General features: G+C 37.5%; 2 protein-coding genes across 3 annotated transcripts; both read left to right on the top strand.

The window, feature by feature from the left end:
• Positions 1-4,298: 4,298 nt before the first annotated feature.
• On the top strand, positions 4,299-11,136 carry LOC145237410 (sodium-coupled monocarboxylate transporter 1-like). Of its 2 annotated transcripts, XM_080100261.1 has the most exons (13): positions 4,299-4,470; positions 5,151-5,254; positions 5,455-5,643; positions 5,842-5,907; positions 6,133-6,252; positions 6,549-6,703; positions 7,559-7,699; positions 8,138-8,356; positions 8,608-8,720; positions 9,476-9,633; positions 10,013-10,227; positions 10,310-10,413; positions 10,476-11,136. In XM_080100261.1, the coding sequence occupies exons 1-13, from the start codon at positions 4,413-4,415 to the stop codon at positions 10,652-10,654; spliced, it is 1,821 nt and encodes a 606-aa protein (XP_079956387.1). In that variant the 5' UTR covers positions 4,299-4,412; the 3' UTR covers positions 10,655-11,136. The 2 variants fall into 2 exon arrangements, with proteins under 2 accessions (XP_079956387.1, XP_079956388.1); XM_080100262.1 differs by lacking the exon at positions 7,559-7,699.
• Positions 11,137-12,929: 1,793 nt separating this feature from the next.
• LOC145237411 (sodium-coupled monocarboxylate transporter 2-like) lies at positions 12,930-14,645 on the top strand. Its single transcript, XM_080100263.1, has 4 exons — positions 12,930-13,246; positions 13,397-13,509; positions 13,902-14,060; positions 14,294-14,645. Exons 1-4 carry the CDS (start codon positions 13,095-13,097, stop codon positions 14,419-14,421), a joined length of 552 nt encoding a protein of 183 aa, XP_079956389.1. The 5' UTR covers positions 12,930-13,094; the 3' UTR covers positions 14,422-14,645.
• The last annotated feature ends 486 nt before the right edge of the window (positions 14,646-15,131 follow it).

The following is a 15,131-nucleotide window of genomic DNA, read 5'->3' as shown; positions in this document are numbered from 1 at the left end:
ACCTCGTAAATGGAGGCGACTTTAAGTCTTCGGATGAATGGAATGTAGCAAAAGAAAAGGACCGCGTTCATGATCACCCAGGTCAAACTATACCAGAGGAGTACAGTGCCATAGCCGTAAGTTTCAGTAGGGAAACCGATTACCGTCAATGCAGAAATGTACGTGACCGACATGGATAATCCAACTGGAATCTTGAAACAGTGCACATAATATTTAGAAAATGTTTAGTTTTATTTAAAAACGACTTGGTTTACCGGTGACATAGATCTTTCTCCGAAGTAGTAGTTATCTGTTTTTTTTTGCTTCGATCTTTGAAGGCGTAGTACACTCCAACAAGCAGGGAAATGGATAAGGTTCCTTCAAAAAACAATTAATTCTATTAACACTATTTTGAGTAAAATAGCGGAAACCTTTAATTAAGTTTAACAGAATTTTAAGATAAGCACCAAAATCAAGCGTTTGCATGGAGCATGATGTTATTGTTCCATGCAATGTTATATCCAAATATAAATTAAACCTAATGACACAACAATTTTTCAAACTTACCTATGAATACAATCATATCAACTGTCCCAAACCCTTTCGGTGTCGAAGCAATTTCGTTCATGGTGTATATCCGTCAATTAAATAAATTTTAAAAATAAATTTTAAGCTTATTCTAAAAAGAAGTGTTGAAGTATGACCTTTTGTTTTTCATATGAATTAGAAAAGCATTGTGTTAGCATATTAGCTCGGTTAACGTTATGACCGTTAAACCATCTACTTTTCTAGATGCTATGATCGGCAGAATTAGTTGCCCGTTTGTTTTGTTTCAGGAGATGGATGGCAAATGACCCATTATCGCACTGTTTCTTTGGTTACCTGTTTACACTTTATGTTTTTATATACTACTATGGGTTTGACCTGCCCCAATGGCCACTAATTGTCGCTCATGGGTACTACATAAACCCTCTGCTTGGCCGAACGGTCACAAACTCAAAAACTAGTCGGTAGTAATGCTCTGGAGTGTCCTGGATTCTGTCGAAAAAAACGGTTTAATCACTGCTTGGTAGAACTTGAACTTCATAGGATTCCTTCATCTTAGTTATCTGGATTTTTTTACCAGGGATTTATCGAGTTAACTTATAAGACAAGCGCATAGAAATGGGAACTTTTGCCAACTTGCTTTACCTCACTATATTTTAGCACTTTGTGATAAACGGAGTATATTATCTACATTGGGTTCACTTGCATTGCTAGACGATAAGAGTTTCTGTGGCTCGAACAGGCTAAGCTTGATTGATGGACGGGAGACTGGTCTCGACGCCTTGCTACTTTTCCAATCCGAATAACTTATAGCGCTTATCCCCTAACATAGTTTACATAAATGATTGACAACATGGTCTAACGCACTGCTGAGGCATCAGAAAGCAACCAACAGGACATATACTAAAGCAACATTGCTTATTCTTAAAACGAAAAGAGATAACAGCAGCTTAGGGCTACATTACGAAAATACATTTTTAATAACGAGCTAAACCAATTTCCTTCGTTGCAATACACGATGAATTTTAACCTAATAGCCACAATTGGCGTTTTTAGCTTCCAGCTGTCTGAACAAAGTATTTCAAGTCACCTAGCGAAGCTGCCTGTTGTATTGCAAGTTTGTCAGATCAGTTTTTATTAATTTTCTGCTATAAGGTGACGTTAGTTTTGTTTAACCAATCAGGTTCTTCTGGGTTAAAGCAATGTCGGTCAAGTGTCAATGTATAAAACGACTATTCTGTTGACAAATACTCAAAATTGGCAATAATCAGTTAAACCTACTACAATACAACGCATTTCAGCTAACCAAGTTGCCGATGAAGTCAAATTGCGTTTGTATTGAAACATTAAAGGGGGTTTAAAGAGGATGTGTCGTTGACAGTAAACAGGAAATTTAGCAAATTTTGCGCCCACCATAGAATTTACCCAATGTTATTATGTTTCCTCTGCATGACAATTTTGGGATGCAACGGCGTGCTGCTGTCATGCCCACGTATTTGTTTTGAATTTTCTCTGCCAATGGTTTACCATTATGTTGCAGTGCAGGATGTGCGGTACCGGGTATTCCTTTTAGTAAATTCATCAAACCGCCGCATCACCAGTGGCGTAGGAGCACATGCTGCCGCCCCTGGCTTTCGTTGAAAATCCCGCCCTAAGTAGACTGCAGCACATTTTGAAATAGTTTCATGTTCAAGCAATCTTTGCAATAAAAATAATTACAAATAATGTGCCGCGTCTCAGAAGTTCTATATTGCTCGAGAAAGAAGCCTCACTGTCTCAGCGTTAAGGCCAAAAATAAAAGACAAAAAGTGGAAAACAAATGTGTAGGCAAATAAAAGATCAATAACCGCCTCAAAATTGAACTTTTCGAGCTTTCGCCGAAGCAAAATCAGCGATAATATCTTCGAAATCAAGCTTTTGAACGTAGTCTCTTTCTATAGAAAGAATCGATAGAGCTGATAGCCGATCATCATTCATGGTAGAACGTAAATACGACTTTATCATTTTGAGCTTTGAGAAACTCCTCTCACAGCTCGCAATTGAAACACCAATGGTAAGATAAAGTTTCAGACACAAGCATAAATACCGTGTCGAATCAAGTTATAGGTGTGATTTAGCTAACCACTATAAAACATCAAACGCTGTTGCATTACGATCAAACGTGGTTTCACTGCTTCGCACCAGCCTCTTAAATCTGTCAATTTCCACAGCCAACTCCAAAAAGTCCACCTGGTCGTCATAAGTGCTTTTAAAAGCGTTGGTGAATCCATTGTGACTTTCGCTTTGCAGCAGCGCGTGAGGATTTAAAAATCAAAACATATCATTCAAGTGGTGTATGCCGGTAAACCTAGTTTCAGCTTTAAGTTTAAATCTGTCCAAAGCTTGAAACATGCATCGTCCGCCCCCTTGCAGCCTGCCGCCCCTGGCTCAGAGACAGAACCGCCAAGTGGCTGCTACGCCACTGCGCATCACTACGGAGTTTATTACTCCGCCGATACGTGGTTGTACATTAAAAGTTCCACTTGGCATCTTTTTTTCCGAAAGCACTGTTTTTATTTGTGGTAGCGCGCGATAACTTCATTCACGATGATTGTGGTGTAAAAGCTCCCCTACGGTAAAACTGTAACGTAATCCGGTTCACAGAAGTGGTTTATTGAATCACACAGATTAAATGCCCACGTTTTTGTGTTTTTTTGTTTGTTTTGATCCTTTAAATACGTTAGTTTCTTAGTGTGTGTAGTTTGTTTAGGCAAACGCATATTTTTTAGTTATTTCGTTGTTCCGTTATTGTCCATGAGTATTCCTTCCTTGTTAAATGCAATATACCACCATCTTTTCCACTTTATTACGTTTTTCCACCGGCATAGTTAAGCGCATTCCTGCCTCATTGATTGCTTGGGTGTGTGACGCTCTGTAATTGGCTCATTCCCCTGCGTGGAATTTCTACATGGCAGATATCTTTTGGCTTTGACGCGGTGTGGACGCGTGTATAAATGTTGTAGTCAGTAGCGAAGTCACCATTCGTTTATCTGCTTTTAGCGAAAAGTATTGAGTCTCTTTAGGTATAAGGTAGGTAGCCTAGAGCATAAACATATGGTTTTTGAAAAGGTTTTGCGTTATTTGTCAATACATTTTGAGGTTAAAACAAAACCTATATATAGACCTCGCGCTGGACTTACTGTTTTTACAGCTACAAACAAAATTGTGCGCAGTTGCACCAAAGTAATGACTTGGCGACGCGAAAGTCAGGAAGTTTGGACGAAGTTGCCTTGGGATCAGTTCAAGAGTTGACCGATTAAAACGGTTCATTAATTGCTCTTAAGTGCCGAAGGAAAAGCCGGTGACATAATCAAGGCAACGGGCTGAAATGCTACGCCGCGAGGTTCTATAGCGTTCAAACTGAAGTACGAAAAACCAACTGAATAGTTAAAAGCAGAAAATAATGATAAGTATTACTTACAGCAGTGGTATATACAGTGTGTAGTGTGCGCTGTCAGCCAGTGCAACACTGAAAACTATTGTTTTTTTAGCAACTAGGCCAAAAGACATTTGTAAAAGAGGCCAGTTGAGACTTTTTGTTTGACCATTGATGACCGACACTGCACATAAAAGTGGGTCAAGGAAGGCGTGTTTTTAACATCTTGTTGTAGCTGACAAAGAATTTGAAACCCATAGCGCCCTGATTTTAGTTTGGTTATTTGCAGGTCCAGTTAGGTTTTTGTTTTGTTTTTTAACTTGCGACATGTTTTACAGGAACAACTGTTTTGCAGAAACAATTAAACATCTTGTTGTTGTTTTAGGCATTTCTTGACATATTTTTTTGTTAACATCATTCGGCAACAACTCGGAACGCTTTTTTTGAGAATCTTACAACTTTCACCGCAAGAATGGAACGCCCAGGGCAAGTGAATTATTTTGGAAATGTTGACTTGGTTGTGTTTACAGGTAGGAAACCTAATAAATGTCTGCAGCTAATAAATACTGTTCTTGAGACCACCACTGCAACTCAAAACGCTGCTCGTAATCCACGTGGGTTTGCGGTTAGGCCATGACTTACTTAACCGCACTGTAATGGTGGCATGTCTTCAGGCACACAAACGCTTCACGTCGTTTCTCACCACATTGCATAACACTTTGCTTGGCGCAGTTGCCTACAATAATACAAAACATGTTTTGCTGTTACTAAGTAAAGCTGTTTGTCAACAGCTGTTGGGGAAACAAATAACCGTATCCAACAGAACATATGTTGACGTATAAAAATTGTAATAACCCAACCTACTATTAGGCTACAACCTTCACCTCTCAAACATAACCGTATAAAATTTTGCCTGAACTAATTATTTTTATAGTTCCTTATAATTTATAATGTCCCGCTAACTGAAATAGCCTTTTACAAGTTTCATTACAACAACAATTATTATATATTTTTATTACCATTTGTTCGGAATTTATAAAAAAAAGTCCTAAACGAGCAGATTTGAACAATGAATTGGTTGCAGCAAGTATTATACAGAACAAACATGTCCAAAACATTGTAAATGATTGCGAATACGTTAATAGCAACTACAACGTTTTCTTTTATCATGGCCCTAATACCTTTGGGTACTTTATTTCTTGTTTTTAAGGACTGCTGCTCGGGCCACTCATGGTGGGACTTTATTACGCAATCGCTGATCGCAAAAAGGAAAACACAGACAACTATTATTTTGGAGGCAGAAAAATGTCACCGGTAAAAAGATGTCAATAATGTTGTTAATTTTATAATTAACCTAAACGGTGTAAATAGTGTCAGAAACATTGTGCAAAATGTTTTCTTTTGTTAATTTGGTTTTAGGTTTGCAATAAGACATGAATCGCAAATCGTGTAACACAAACTGAACAAAAAGCTTAACATATGCAAAAACACTGCTTACAAAAGTATCTTTAAAGTTTCCGGTGGGAATGTCAATTGCCGTCACGTTTATATCAGCTATCACAGTGATCGGTTTTCCAACTGAGTCATACGGTTACGGTACGATCATCCTCTGGTACTCGGTTTCAAACATCATTCCTTGCATTGTCGCTTGTGTGTATTACATACCGCTCATCCACAGATTGAAACCAAAGTCCATTTACGAGGTATTATCCTAAATAATAAATTGGTGTCAAAAGATATTTACGTTTTGTTACAATTGACTAGACATAGAGTAATATCCACTTGTAAAAAAGTTGTAGTAATGCACAAAAGTAGAAAAAAATATGGTCATCAACCCAATATTTTGCTTAAACTCTTTAAACACTTAAATAAAATGTTTTTTCATCGTTGTTTACATATAGTTATTGGAGATTCGTTTTCATCGCAACTTACGGTTATTGGTTTCTGGTGGATCAATTCTTTACTTGGTAAGATATTTTCACAAACATTTATAACATCTCCGAATCTATAATTATGTATGAAACGAATTTTAATTTTGTAGACTCGGAATATAAAAGTTGTCCTTATGGTTGGTTAAAAATGTAGTGTAGTAGTTACAAACCACGCGTTGTAAACAACAGAGCACCACTGTTGTGCTACAAAAACTGAAAGTCTGGGTAATGTAATGATTTTGTGGTTTATCTATTACACAGACCTTGTACTACGGAATGACAACTTATTTACCAGCATTGGCACTGAGCGCTGTGACACCACTAAGCCTTCGGACCACCATTGGTCTCACCAGTGTGATTTGTATTGTCTATACAACCTTGGTAAGGAAAAAACAATCGATTTACTTTGGTTTTGTTGGGAAACTTTTACTCTTTTTGGCGATGTTTCACTATTTTTTTGGTCATAAACGTGAATTTAAAGGTTGTTTGATGAAGCCAAAATCCCAATCAATCTAATTTGACGATTAAAATATATCTTTGATAAAAAATTCTGTTAGATGTAAAACGGTACAAAACTGTAATTTTAGTATAAATACAACGTCAAAGTTTTGAGTGTAGGATCATAAAAAGCATAATTTAAGGTCGGTTGAATGATTTCATTTTGCTCGGTTTGACAGGGAGGAATGAAAGCAGTTGTGTGGACCGACACATTACAGACTTTTGTAATGTTGGCTGGTATGGTGGCCGCATTTATCAAATCCACAAGCGATGTCGGGGGATTTACAAATGTGTGGGATGCACTGGAAAGAGGAAATAGACATAACGCTATTAAGTATGCGTCTGTTAACCAACGTGGTTGTATGTAGTAGCTAATGTACTAGTCCGTTAACTAGCACATATCCGTGTTGTAGAAGAACGTGCATAAATACTAAATTTAGTTACGGTACCAATAGAAGTCAAAATGACTTGCGACATGAAAACTTCATATATGCTTTGAAATACAAACCAGTTTTTCAGCTCTTCATTTGAGGAGGTGGAAAAATGTGCACCTCGTACCAGTGCAAAAGTGGCCTAAGGTATTTGTGCAGTAAAAAGGGTTCTATGTAATTGTATTAGGATTGAAATGTTGATTTTAAAGTTGACACAACTCACATATTTGCACAGTTTACTGATCTGCATCATTAACTTTATTGCATAATTGGCTTCATCGCATATTCACCTGAATCCATAATTCACTTTAATGCATCATTTATTATGCAAAAACTTGCTTAATTGAACCGAAACATGCACAATGTATTTTTGCGTGCTAGTGCAAGAATACGAAATCTAAAACACGTAAGTTTTAGTTATTGTCCCTAGATGCGGAGATATTAATAGTTAATCAATGTTAAAGAACCTAACCATTTCCGACCAAAACGGGCGATATAATTTCAGTTCGTACTTGGTATTCAGGTAAAAACACTGCCCACGTGCACATAAATTTGGAAAAATATTCTTTAAAAAAATAAATATGGGTATTTTTAATATATGACTCGTACATTAAATTACTTTAAAAATGATTTTCTCCGCTTTAGTCTACAAACAAATAGACGTATCAAAGATATAATCAAACTTAAGTTTTGTTCACTTCTTTTCAAACCTGAAATTCTATAGTCGTTTTTAACATGCACGTTTTGTACGTTTACAGTTTCAACTTGGATCCAACATATCCTTATACCATCTGGTCGATTGTAATTGGTCAAACATTTATCTGGTGCAGAGCGGGATGCGTCACCCAATCTATCAGCCAGCGCTACTTGGCCTGCAAATCCGTAAAACACGCTCGCATGTGCGTTTGTTTGACAATTAGTTACATTGCTTTGGTTTAAATCAGTGGTTCCCAACGTTTCGTGGACCATGGCCCCCTTAAAGTAACTTTTTGGCCTCGTGGCCCCCTTCAAGTTACCATGTAGGACCTGTGGCCCCTTAAAATGTAGATAGCAATCTCGCGTTGGGATACGGTATTAATTTTGGCCTTAAACAGGTCTAATAGAGTAAATGAGCGTGATAAACCTCACTATAAACAAATGGTATGTGAAATAGTCGATTAAATTCGGGAATAAAGTTAAAGTGAAAATGACTAGTGGGTGTTTCTTGTGAATCTACGCCTGTGGCCCCCCCGAACACAACTCATGGCCCCCCTGGAGGTCATGGGCCCTGGTTGGGAACCACTGGTTTAAATAATATAAAAAAGATTACGGTTTTTCAACGTGAAAACATGTTGCAGAGCTGCTGTGTTGTCCATCGTTCCTTCTGTTATCTTTTTCTCCATGGCTGCGATGATTGGATGTGTGATGTACGCGTACTTTGAAGGCTGTGATCCACTGAAAACTGGAGAAATTGAAAAACCCGACCAACTTCTGCCATATATGGTGGTGAAGATTTTCAAGAATGTACCTGGAATGGCGGGTCTCTTTGTATCGGCGGCGTTTAGTGGAGCTATGAGGTGAATTATTGTACTAGGATAAGTCTGCACAAAGATAGGTCTTCCTTAGTTTAACAGTGATCGCTTCAGTTGTTTAACAAAACATAAAATCTGTTTTTGTAAACATTGCTTCGACCCAAACACTATGACTGCTTAATGTTGACATAGCGTTTAGACAGTCTCGTTTAGAGATGTCTTGTCTAAAGAATTTTGATTTAAGTGGTTTGCGTTTTTACAGCTTTCTTATATTTTAATCTATTTTAAAACTACAGCACAATATCGTCAGGAATCAATGCGAACGGGGCACTTATTTTAGAAGACTTTATCCTTCCTTGGAAACCTAATCTCACTGAACGGACCAAGTTACGTATCAGCAAAATCTCAGGTTGTTTTATATTAGTTTTTAACTGTTTTAAGCAACTACTTATACTTGATAGTTGCTTTTTGTTGCTTGTGAGTTTTCCAATCCATTTTAAAGCAATTAGTTTGAAATTGTTTCATGTGTGATGTAACTGTTTATTGCAAATATAATAATATCGAACTTCGTGAGTTGCATTAACTGACGAAGCAGATTCTATATCAGGGCGACTTTTAGGTGACATTAAGTGATTACATTACATTATATAAGTCCTTATATAAGATTATATCTGTCATTGTATGAGATTACATAAGCCAATATATAAGATTATGTAAGTCGTAACAAGCACCTTTTATCACACTGCGGTGTGGTTTTGCCTACAGCTGTAGGAGGCTAGCCTCCTATATGCCCATGTTTCAGAATTGTAATTTTGTAAAACAAAATAAGTTTTAAAATTTGAATATGTGCAGACTTTTTTCCTTCATTAAAATGACATTTGAAATAGAGGTGGTTTTTTTGGTACCAACAATATCGGTTTGTTTAGAGTTGACTTGAAATTGGCACCCGAACCTGAACTTTTAAAAACAGTCTCAAAACTTACCAACGGAAAACAACCTTACAAATTTGACCTGGCGTGACGTCGGGCTTGAATTAATTTTATACTAATTAAGCCCGAACCCGAACCGAAAAGCCCGGCCCGATTAAAACTTCTGGGCTGGATATCGCCTAAAAACGCAACTGTTATATTATTGATCTGTTACAAACATTAACTACCTGTTTAGTCTTCATTTATGGAGTTCTGGTGATGTCGTACGCATTCTCTATTGAATTTATCAACACCACTGTCAACCAGCTGAGTCTCGTCATAACTGGTTCGATCGGTGGCCCAATACTGGGAGTCTACACACTTGCCGTGTTTTTTCCTTGGTGCACAACCATTGTAAGTTGTGAAATTTGTTGCCTCCGTTCTATTGCGTAATGAAATTTAGGTACTGAATTCGTTTTTTCTTACCCGTGTCAAAACCCTAAACCAAAGGTTCTTAACGTGGGCTGTTCCCCATCTCTTTGTGTATATTAAAATAGGGCATATCTAGACAATGCATTAGTTTCTTAGCATAGAAGATACAATGCATAGATGCGGGCGAAAGGCGCTTGCGGCAAAAATACTTCATTTACATTTACATTTTGTTTGAGTTAGTATTTAATTGTTTCTGAAAAGACTTATTCGTTTTTCCCACGCTTTGGAGAATGGCATTATACATTGATGTAAGGTTACAATAAACCGTATAAGTAGTCTTAGTAAAACATTTGTTTTCCAGGGAGCGGCAGTTGCCCAAGTTGTAGCAACAGTGTTCACATGTTGGATTTCAGCCAGTGCTCTGATATACGGGAAACCACCAGAAAAATACGCGTTTATAGCGACATCTACCGACCAGTGTCAGGCTAAAGCGTTGTTGTCAAATGCGACTTGGTTACCAGAAACCACTAATCAATCTTTTGTCTCCACGACTCCTATAATGATTACACCTGAAAGGTTTAAATAAATCAATCATTTTATGGCTTGGGTTGTATTTGATTGTGTATTTTTTTATCAAAAAGAAACAAATTACTTTTAGATCAACGTTGCAAAACACACTTTTTGCTGTATCCTACTTCTACTATGGGGTGCTATCGTTTTCAGTTACCTTGGTGGTTGGATTGGTTGTTTCATTTGCTACAGGTAAAAATCCGTTTCCATTCCCGCCGTTACAAATTTCGATGACTTATTTAAATGTTGTACAGGAGCCAACAAGCCTTCAGCAATGAATCCAGATTTATTTTTGCCGTTCGTTGACAACAAGCGTCTTTCTCCAAAGATTCGCGAGTTTTTTCGCTTTGGTGTTCCACGACGTGGCGAACAGAATGCCGGAAAAACAGAGTTGAAACCTTTGCAAGTTTCAGATGCACAACTTGCCAATTAGCAAACATAATCGATGTCTTTTCATTTCAAACTGCAGTATTGCTACATTTATAATACAAAATTGCACTGAAAGCAGTTGCAGATTGGGGCCTTATTATCTTGATTAGATGCGACTTTTAAAGCCGTATGGTTTGACAAATTACACCAATTTTTTTTTTCGTGTGCATTAGGGTTAAGTGGTTGTGGATAGTGTACTCCATCCTCTTGTCTGTGAGAACCTGAATACCTGTGCTGACATTTTCCTGCAAACCTAAAAGAGATATGCGTAACCAATTGAGTAATAACCTTGTTTTGATGTCAACAGTTCAAAAAAATTGGAATAGGTAAAAAAGATTTGGTGGGTATTTGTTTCCAAGAAAAAATATTTGTATTGTTTGATAGCGCGTTGTACCAGTAAATGTTTTATTCAAAAGTTGCATTTCAATTTGAACGTAATTGCCTTGTCAATTTGGTTGAACCTAATACAAAATCTATTTTCTCGCCCTTGCCGTATGAGTATTACCATTTTTGCCCATTTCTGTCGTATTGGTTTCCTAAAACTAATCCCGATAACATATCTATCTAGATAACCTAACTAGCTAAAGGCAAGTTACAATGCATGTAGTAAATGCAGCCCTGCTTGCACTACACTGCTGTCAAAAAACTGTTTAACATATGATCAGATACAGTCGCACTATTGTTTCTGTAGGTTTCATTTAGCAAATGTTAAGTTTGAAAGGTGGTTCATGGCTAAAAGCAACACTGCAATTGGAGCTCGATACATTTTCTTTAGTGTATGGTCAGGCAGCAACGTAAAAAAGTCCTAAAACTTTTTCAAAGAAGCTGAATGAGACGTTTTGTGTGACAATGCAGTAGGCAACGTACCACGATCGGTACAGCACGTAAAATTGCGTTAAGGAAGGCTGTTAGATCTGGTTATCATCGCAAACTGCGACTACTGGTTTCTAGTGCATCAATTCTCTCCTTGGTAAGTCAACGGCCCCGACATCTCTAAATCTACAAATTAAACAAATTTTTGTCGGTTTACATACAGATTATTTACAACCTTGTCCTTATTGTTGGCTAATGATGCATTTTACCCAGTTAACCACGCGTTATCAACAGCAAAGAACTGGTGTTATGATACAAAACTCAAACTGAATCTATATCTTTGATTGTAAAGTTTGTCTTAAGTTTATTTGTTTACCAGTTGGTAATTGAATTGTGCTTTAAGCAGCAAATTTATCGCAGATCTGCCGGTAAAAGATCAGGCAAAAAATTCATTTAGGCTGACTACATGTTTTATTGTTTATACAGACCTTGTATTACGGAATGACAACTTATCTACCAGCATTGGCACTGAGCGCTGTGACACCACTAAGCCTTCGCACGACCATTGGTCTCACCAGTGTGATTTGCATTTTCTATACAACCATGGTATAAAGAATTCGGTTTGTTTATTTTTTGTTGCGAAAAGAGTTTTATTATTATTTGCAACCATTCTTTAAAAAAATCCGCATTATCGAGAATTTCTTTTACTTTGAACTAAAATTGCAAGAAGATTGTTATAACAATACTTGCTTGCATCCTGTTTTTTTTTCACGATGCTGGGTTTGATAGGGAGGAATGAAGGCGGTTGTGTGGACCGATACGTTACAGACTTTTGTAATGTTGGCTGGCATGGTGGCCGCTTTCATCAAATCCACAAGCGATGTCGGGGGATTTACAAATGTGTGGGATGCACTGGAAAGAGGAAACAGACATAACGCCATTAAGTATGTAAAATTTCGCATTACCTCAGTTACAAAACAAGGTGCCTTTGAGCTAAACCTCAATTATCCCTCTAAAAAATCAATCCCCCACGTTGGGATACACTGACAACGTATAATTCTTCTAATCGAATAATCCCCTTAATCGCACAATTGGCTAAAAAGCATAATTAGCTTTACAATACAATTTACGTAATCGCATAAATCCCTTGATGACGTAATTCACGTAGCAATAATAACTCAATTGAAAAATTGTGTTTTAACATCCAGTGAGAATCAATAACGAATGCTATTGCAAACTTACTTTAAAAAGAACTTTTCTTTTTAAGTAAAGCCTCCTAGTCGTTTTTAAGTTGTACTTTTTCAGTTTTAACTTGGATCCAACATATCCTTATACCATCTGGTCGATAGTGATTGGTCAAACTTTCCTTTGGTGCAGAGCGAGCTGTATCACTCAATCTATCAGCCAGCGTTACTTGGCGTGCAAATCCGTAAAGCACACTCGCATGTGCGTTCAATTCTATTAGTTAAATCAAACTAGTTATATCCTCAACATTGCTGTGGTTTGCATCATATTAAGGTTTTAGCGTGAACAGTCACTTAAAAACTGTTTACGTATCGTGCAGAGCTGCTGTGTTGTCTATCGTTCCTTCTGTTATATTTTTCTCGCTTTCTGCATTGATTGGATGTGTGATGTACGCGTACTTTGAAGGCTGCGATCCACTGAAAACTGGAGAAATTGAAAAACCAGATCAACTGCTGCCATATATGGTGGTTAAGATTTTTAGGAATGTACCTGGAATGGCGGGTCTCTTTGTATCAGCGGCGTTCAGTGGAGCTATGAGGTAAATTACTGTTCCGTCCGTTTTTTTTAAAATAACGCCTGCGTTGAGACATACACCTTTTTGGTCAAAGTGGTATAATTTTGGTATTGTTGTTTTTGTAATTATTTTTTTTGTAAGACAGCTAATATTGTAATATTTTTCTAATTCCAGCACAATATCTTCTGGAATCAATGCAAACGGGGCGCTTATTTTGGAAGATTTTATTCTTCCATGGAAACCTAACCTCAGTGAACGCACCAAGTTACGTATCAGTAAAATCTCAGGTTGGCTTCATCAGTTTGTGACCAAACCAAAGTCTATGGCTGATCTACTGGTTTATTATAAAAACCAGCCTTTTATAATAACGTCTTAACTGAAAATATTGTCTCCATATTTTTTATTGAGTGAATTACATTTTACTTAAGTACCGAAGCAGCGTCCAAATCAGGGCGACTTCAATATGGAAATAGTTGATTGTATTATATTATATAAATCGTTATATATAGTATGGTATTGTTATTATGAATTGCTAAGATTAAAACATTCATACTGTTATCAGCCTTGAAGCGTCCATGTCATGTGGGAATGCTTGGGTGACCGGCATGATTCGGTATTACACCTTTAAGGGCGTGGTATACTATTATTTATTATGATGCGCAATAAGCTACTTTTTTAGTTTTCATTTACGGAGTCCTGGTGATGTCATACGCGTTCTCCATTGAATTTATTGACGCCACTGTCAACCAGCTGGGTCTCATCTTAACCGGGTCAATCGCTGGTCCAATATTGGGAGTCTTTACACTCGCCTTGTTTTTTTCCTTGGTGCACAACTGTTGTAAGTTATAATAGATGTTGTTAAAACATCGTGTTGTCCTGCCTGGAAGCTTCTTTAATATCATGTAAAGAATGTAGGTACCGTATTTGTTTTTGTGTAACAGTGCCTAAAACAAGCGGTTCTTAACATGTGCCATTTCGGCTATAAAAATCTACATTGGTCATACAATACATATATACAGCTGTATGGGGTTTTGATATTATTCTGCCCATCGCCGAACTATTTTTTTTCAGGGTGCCGCAGTGGGTCAAGTCGCAGCCACTGTGTTTGCATGTTGGATTTCAGCCGGTGCTCTGATATACGGGAAACCACTAGAGAAATACGCGTTTATAGCGACATCTACCGACCAGTGCCAGGCTGAAGCGTTGTTGTCAAAAGTGACTTGGTTACCAGAAACAACCAATCAATCTTTTGTCTCCACGACTCCTTTTATGATTGCACCTGAAAGGTGGTAATGTGGCCTTTCGTTTGTGGCATATTTTTGTGTTTGTTATTTTAGCGACGAAGCAAATTACTTTTAGATCAACGTTGCAAAACACACTTTTTGCTGTATCTTACTTCTACTATGGAGTGCTGTCGTTTGTGGTAACCTTGGTGGTTGGATTGGTTGTTTCGTTTGCCACTGGTAAATATCATTTCCTATATTCCCATTGTTTCGAATATCGATGACTTATTTAAATGTTGTACAGGAGCCAACAAGCCCTCGGAAACTAATCCAGTATTGTTTCTGCCGTTTGTTGACAACAAATGCCTTCCTCACAAGGTCCGCGAGTTTTTTCGCTTTGGTGTTCCACAAGTGGCGAACAAAAATGCTGAGAATACGGAGTTGAAACCTTTGCAAGTTTCAGATGCACAACCTGCCCAGTAGCAAATACAGTTAATGTCTTTGTTATAACTGTTGGCTATTTTACATTCCAACATTGCTGCACTTATGGTATATATAAGCAGCTGGTATAATTGCTAATAACAGTTGTGGAGGCAAAAGCCGTCTAACTTTCAAACCATAAATCAAAGTATATTTTTTATGTGTTAATTTGGGTTTGGTGGCTGTGGATGATGTATACTTTGTGT

This window comes from Phallusia mammillata, chromosome 7 (genome assembly GCF_965637545.1).
Source record: "Phallusia mammillata chromosome 7, kaPhaMamm4.hap1.1, whole genome shotgun sequence".
Lineage (NCBI taxonomy): Eukaryota > Metazoa > Chordata > Ascidiacea > Phlebobranchia > Ascidiidae > Phallusia > Phallusia mammillata.
This window is presented reverse-complemented; position numbering and strand designations above follow the sequence as displayed.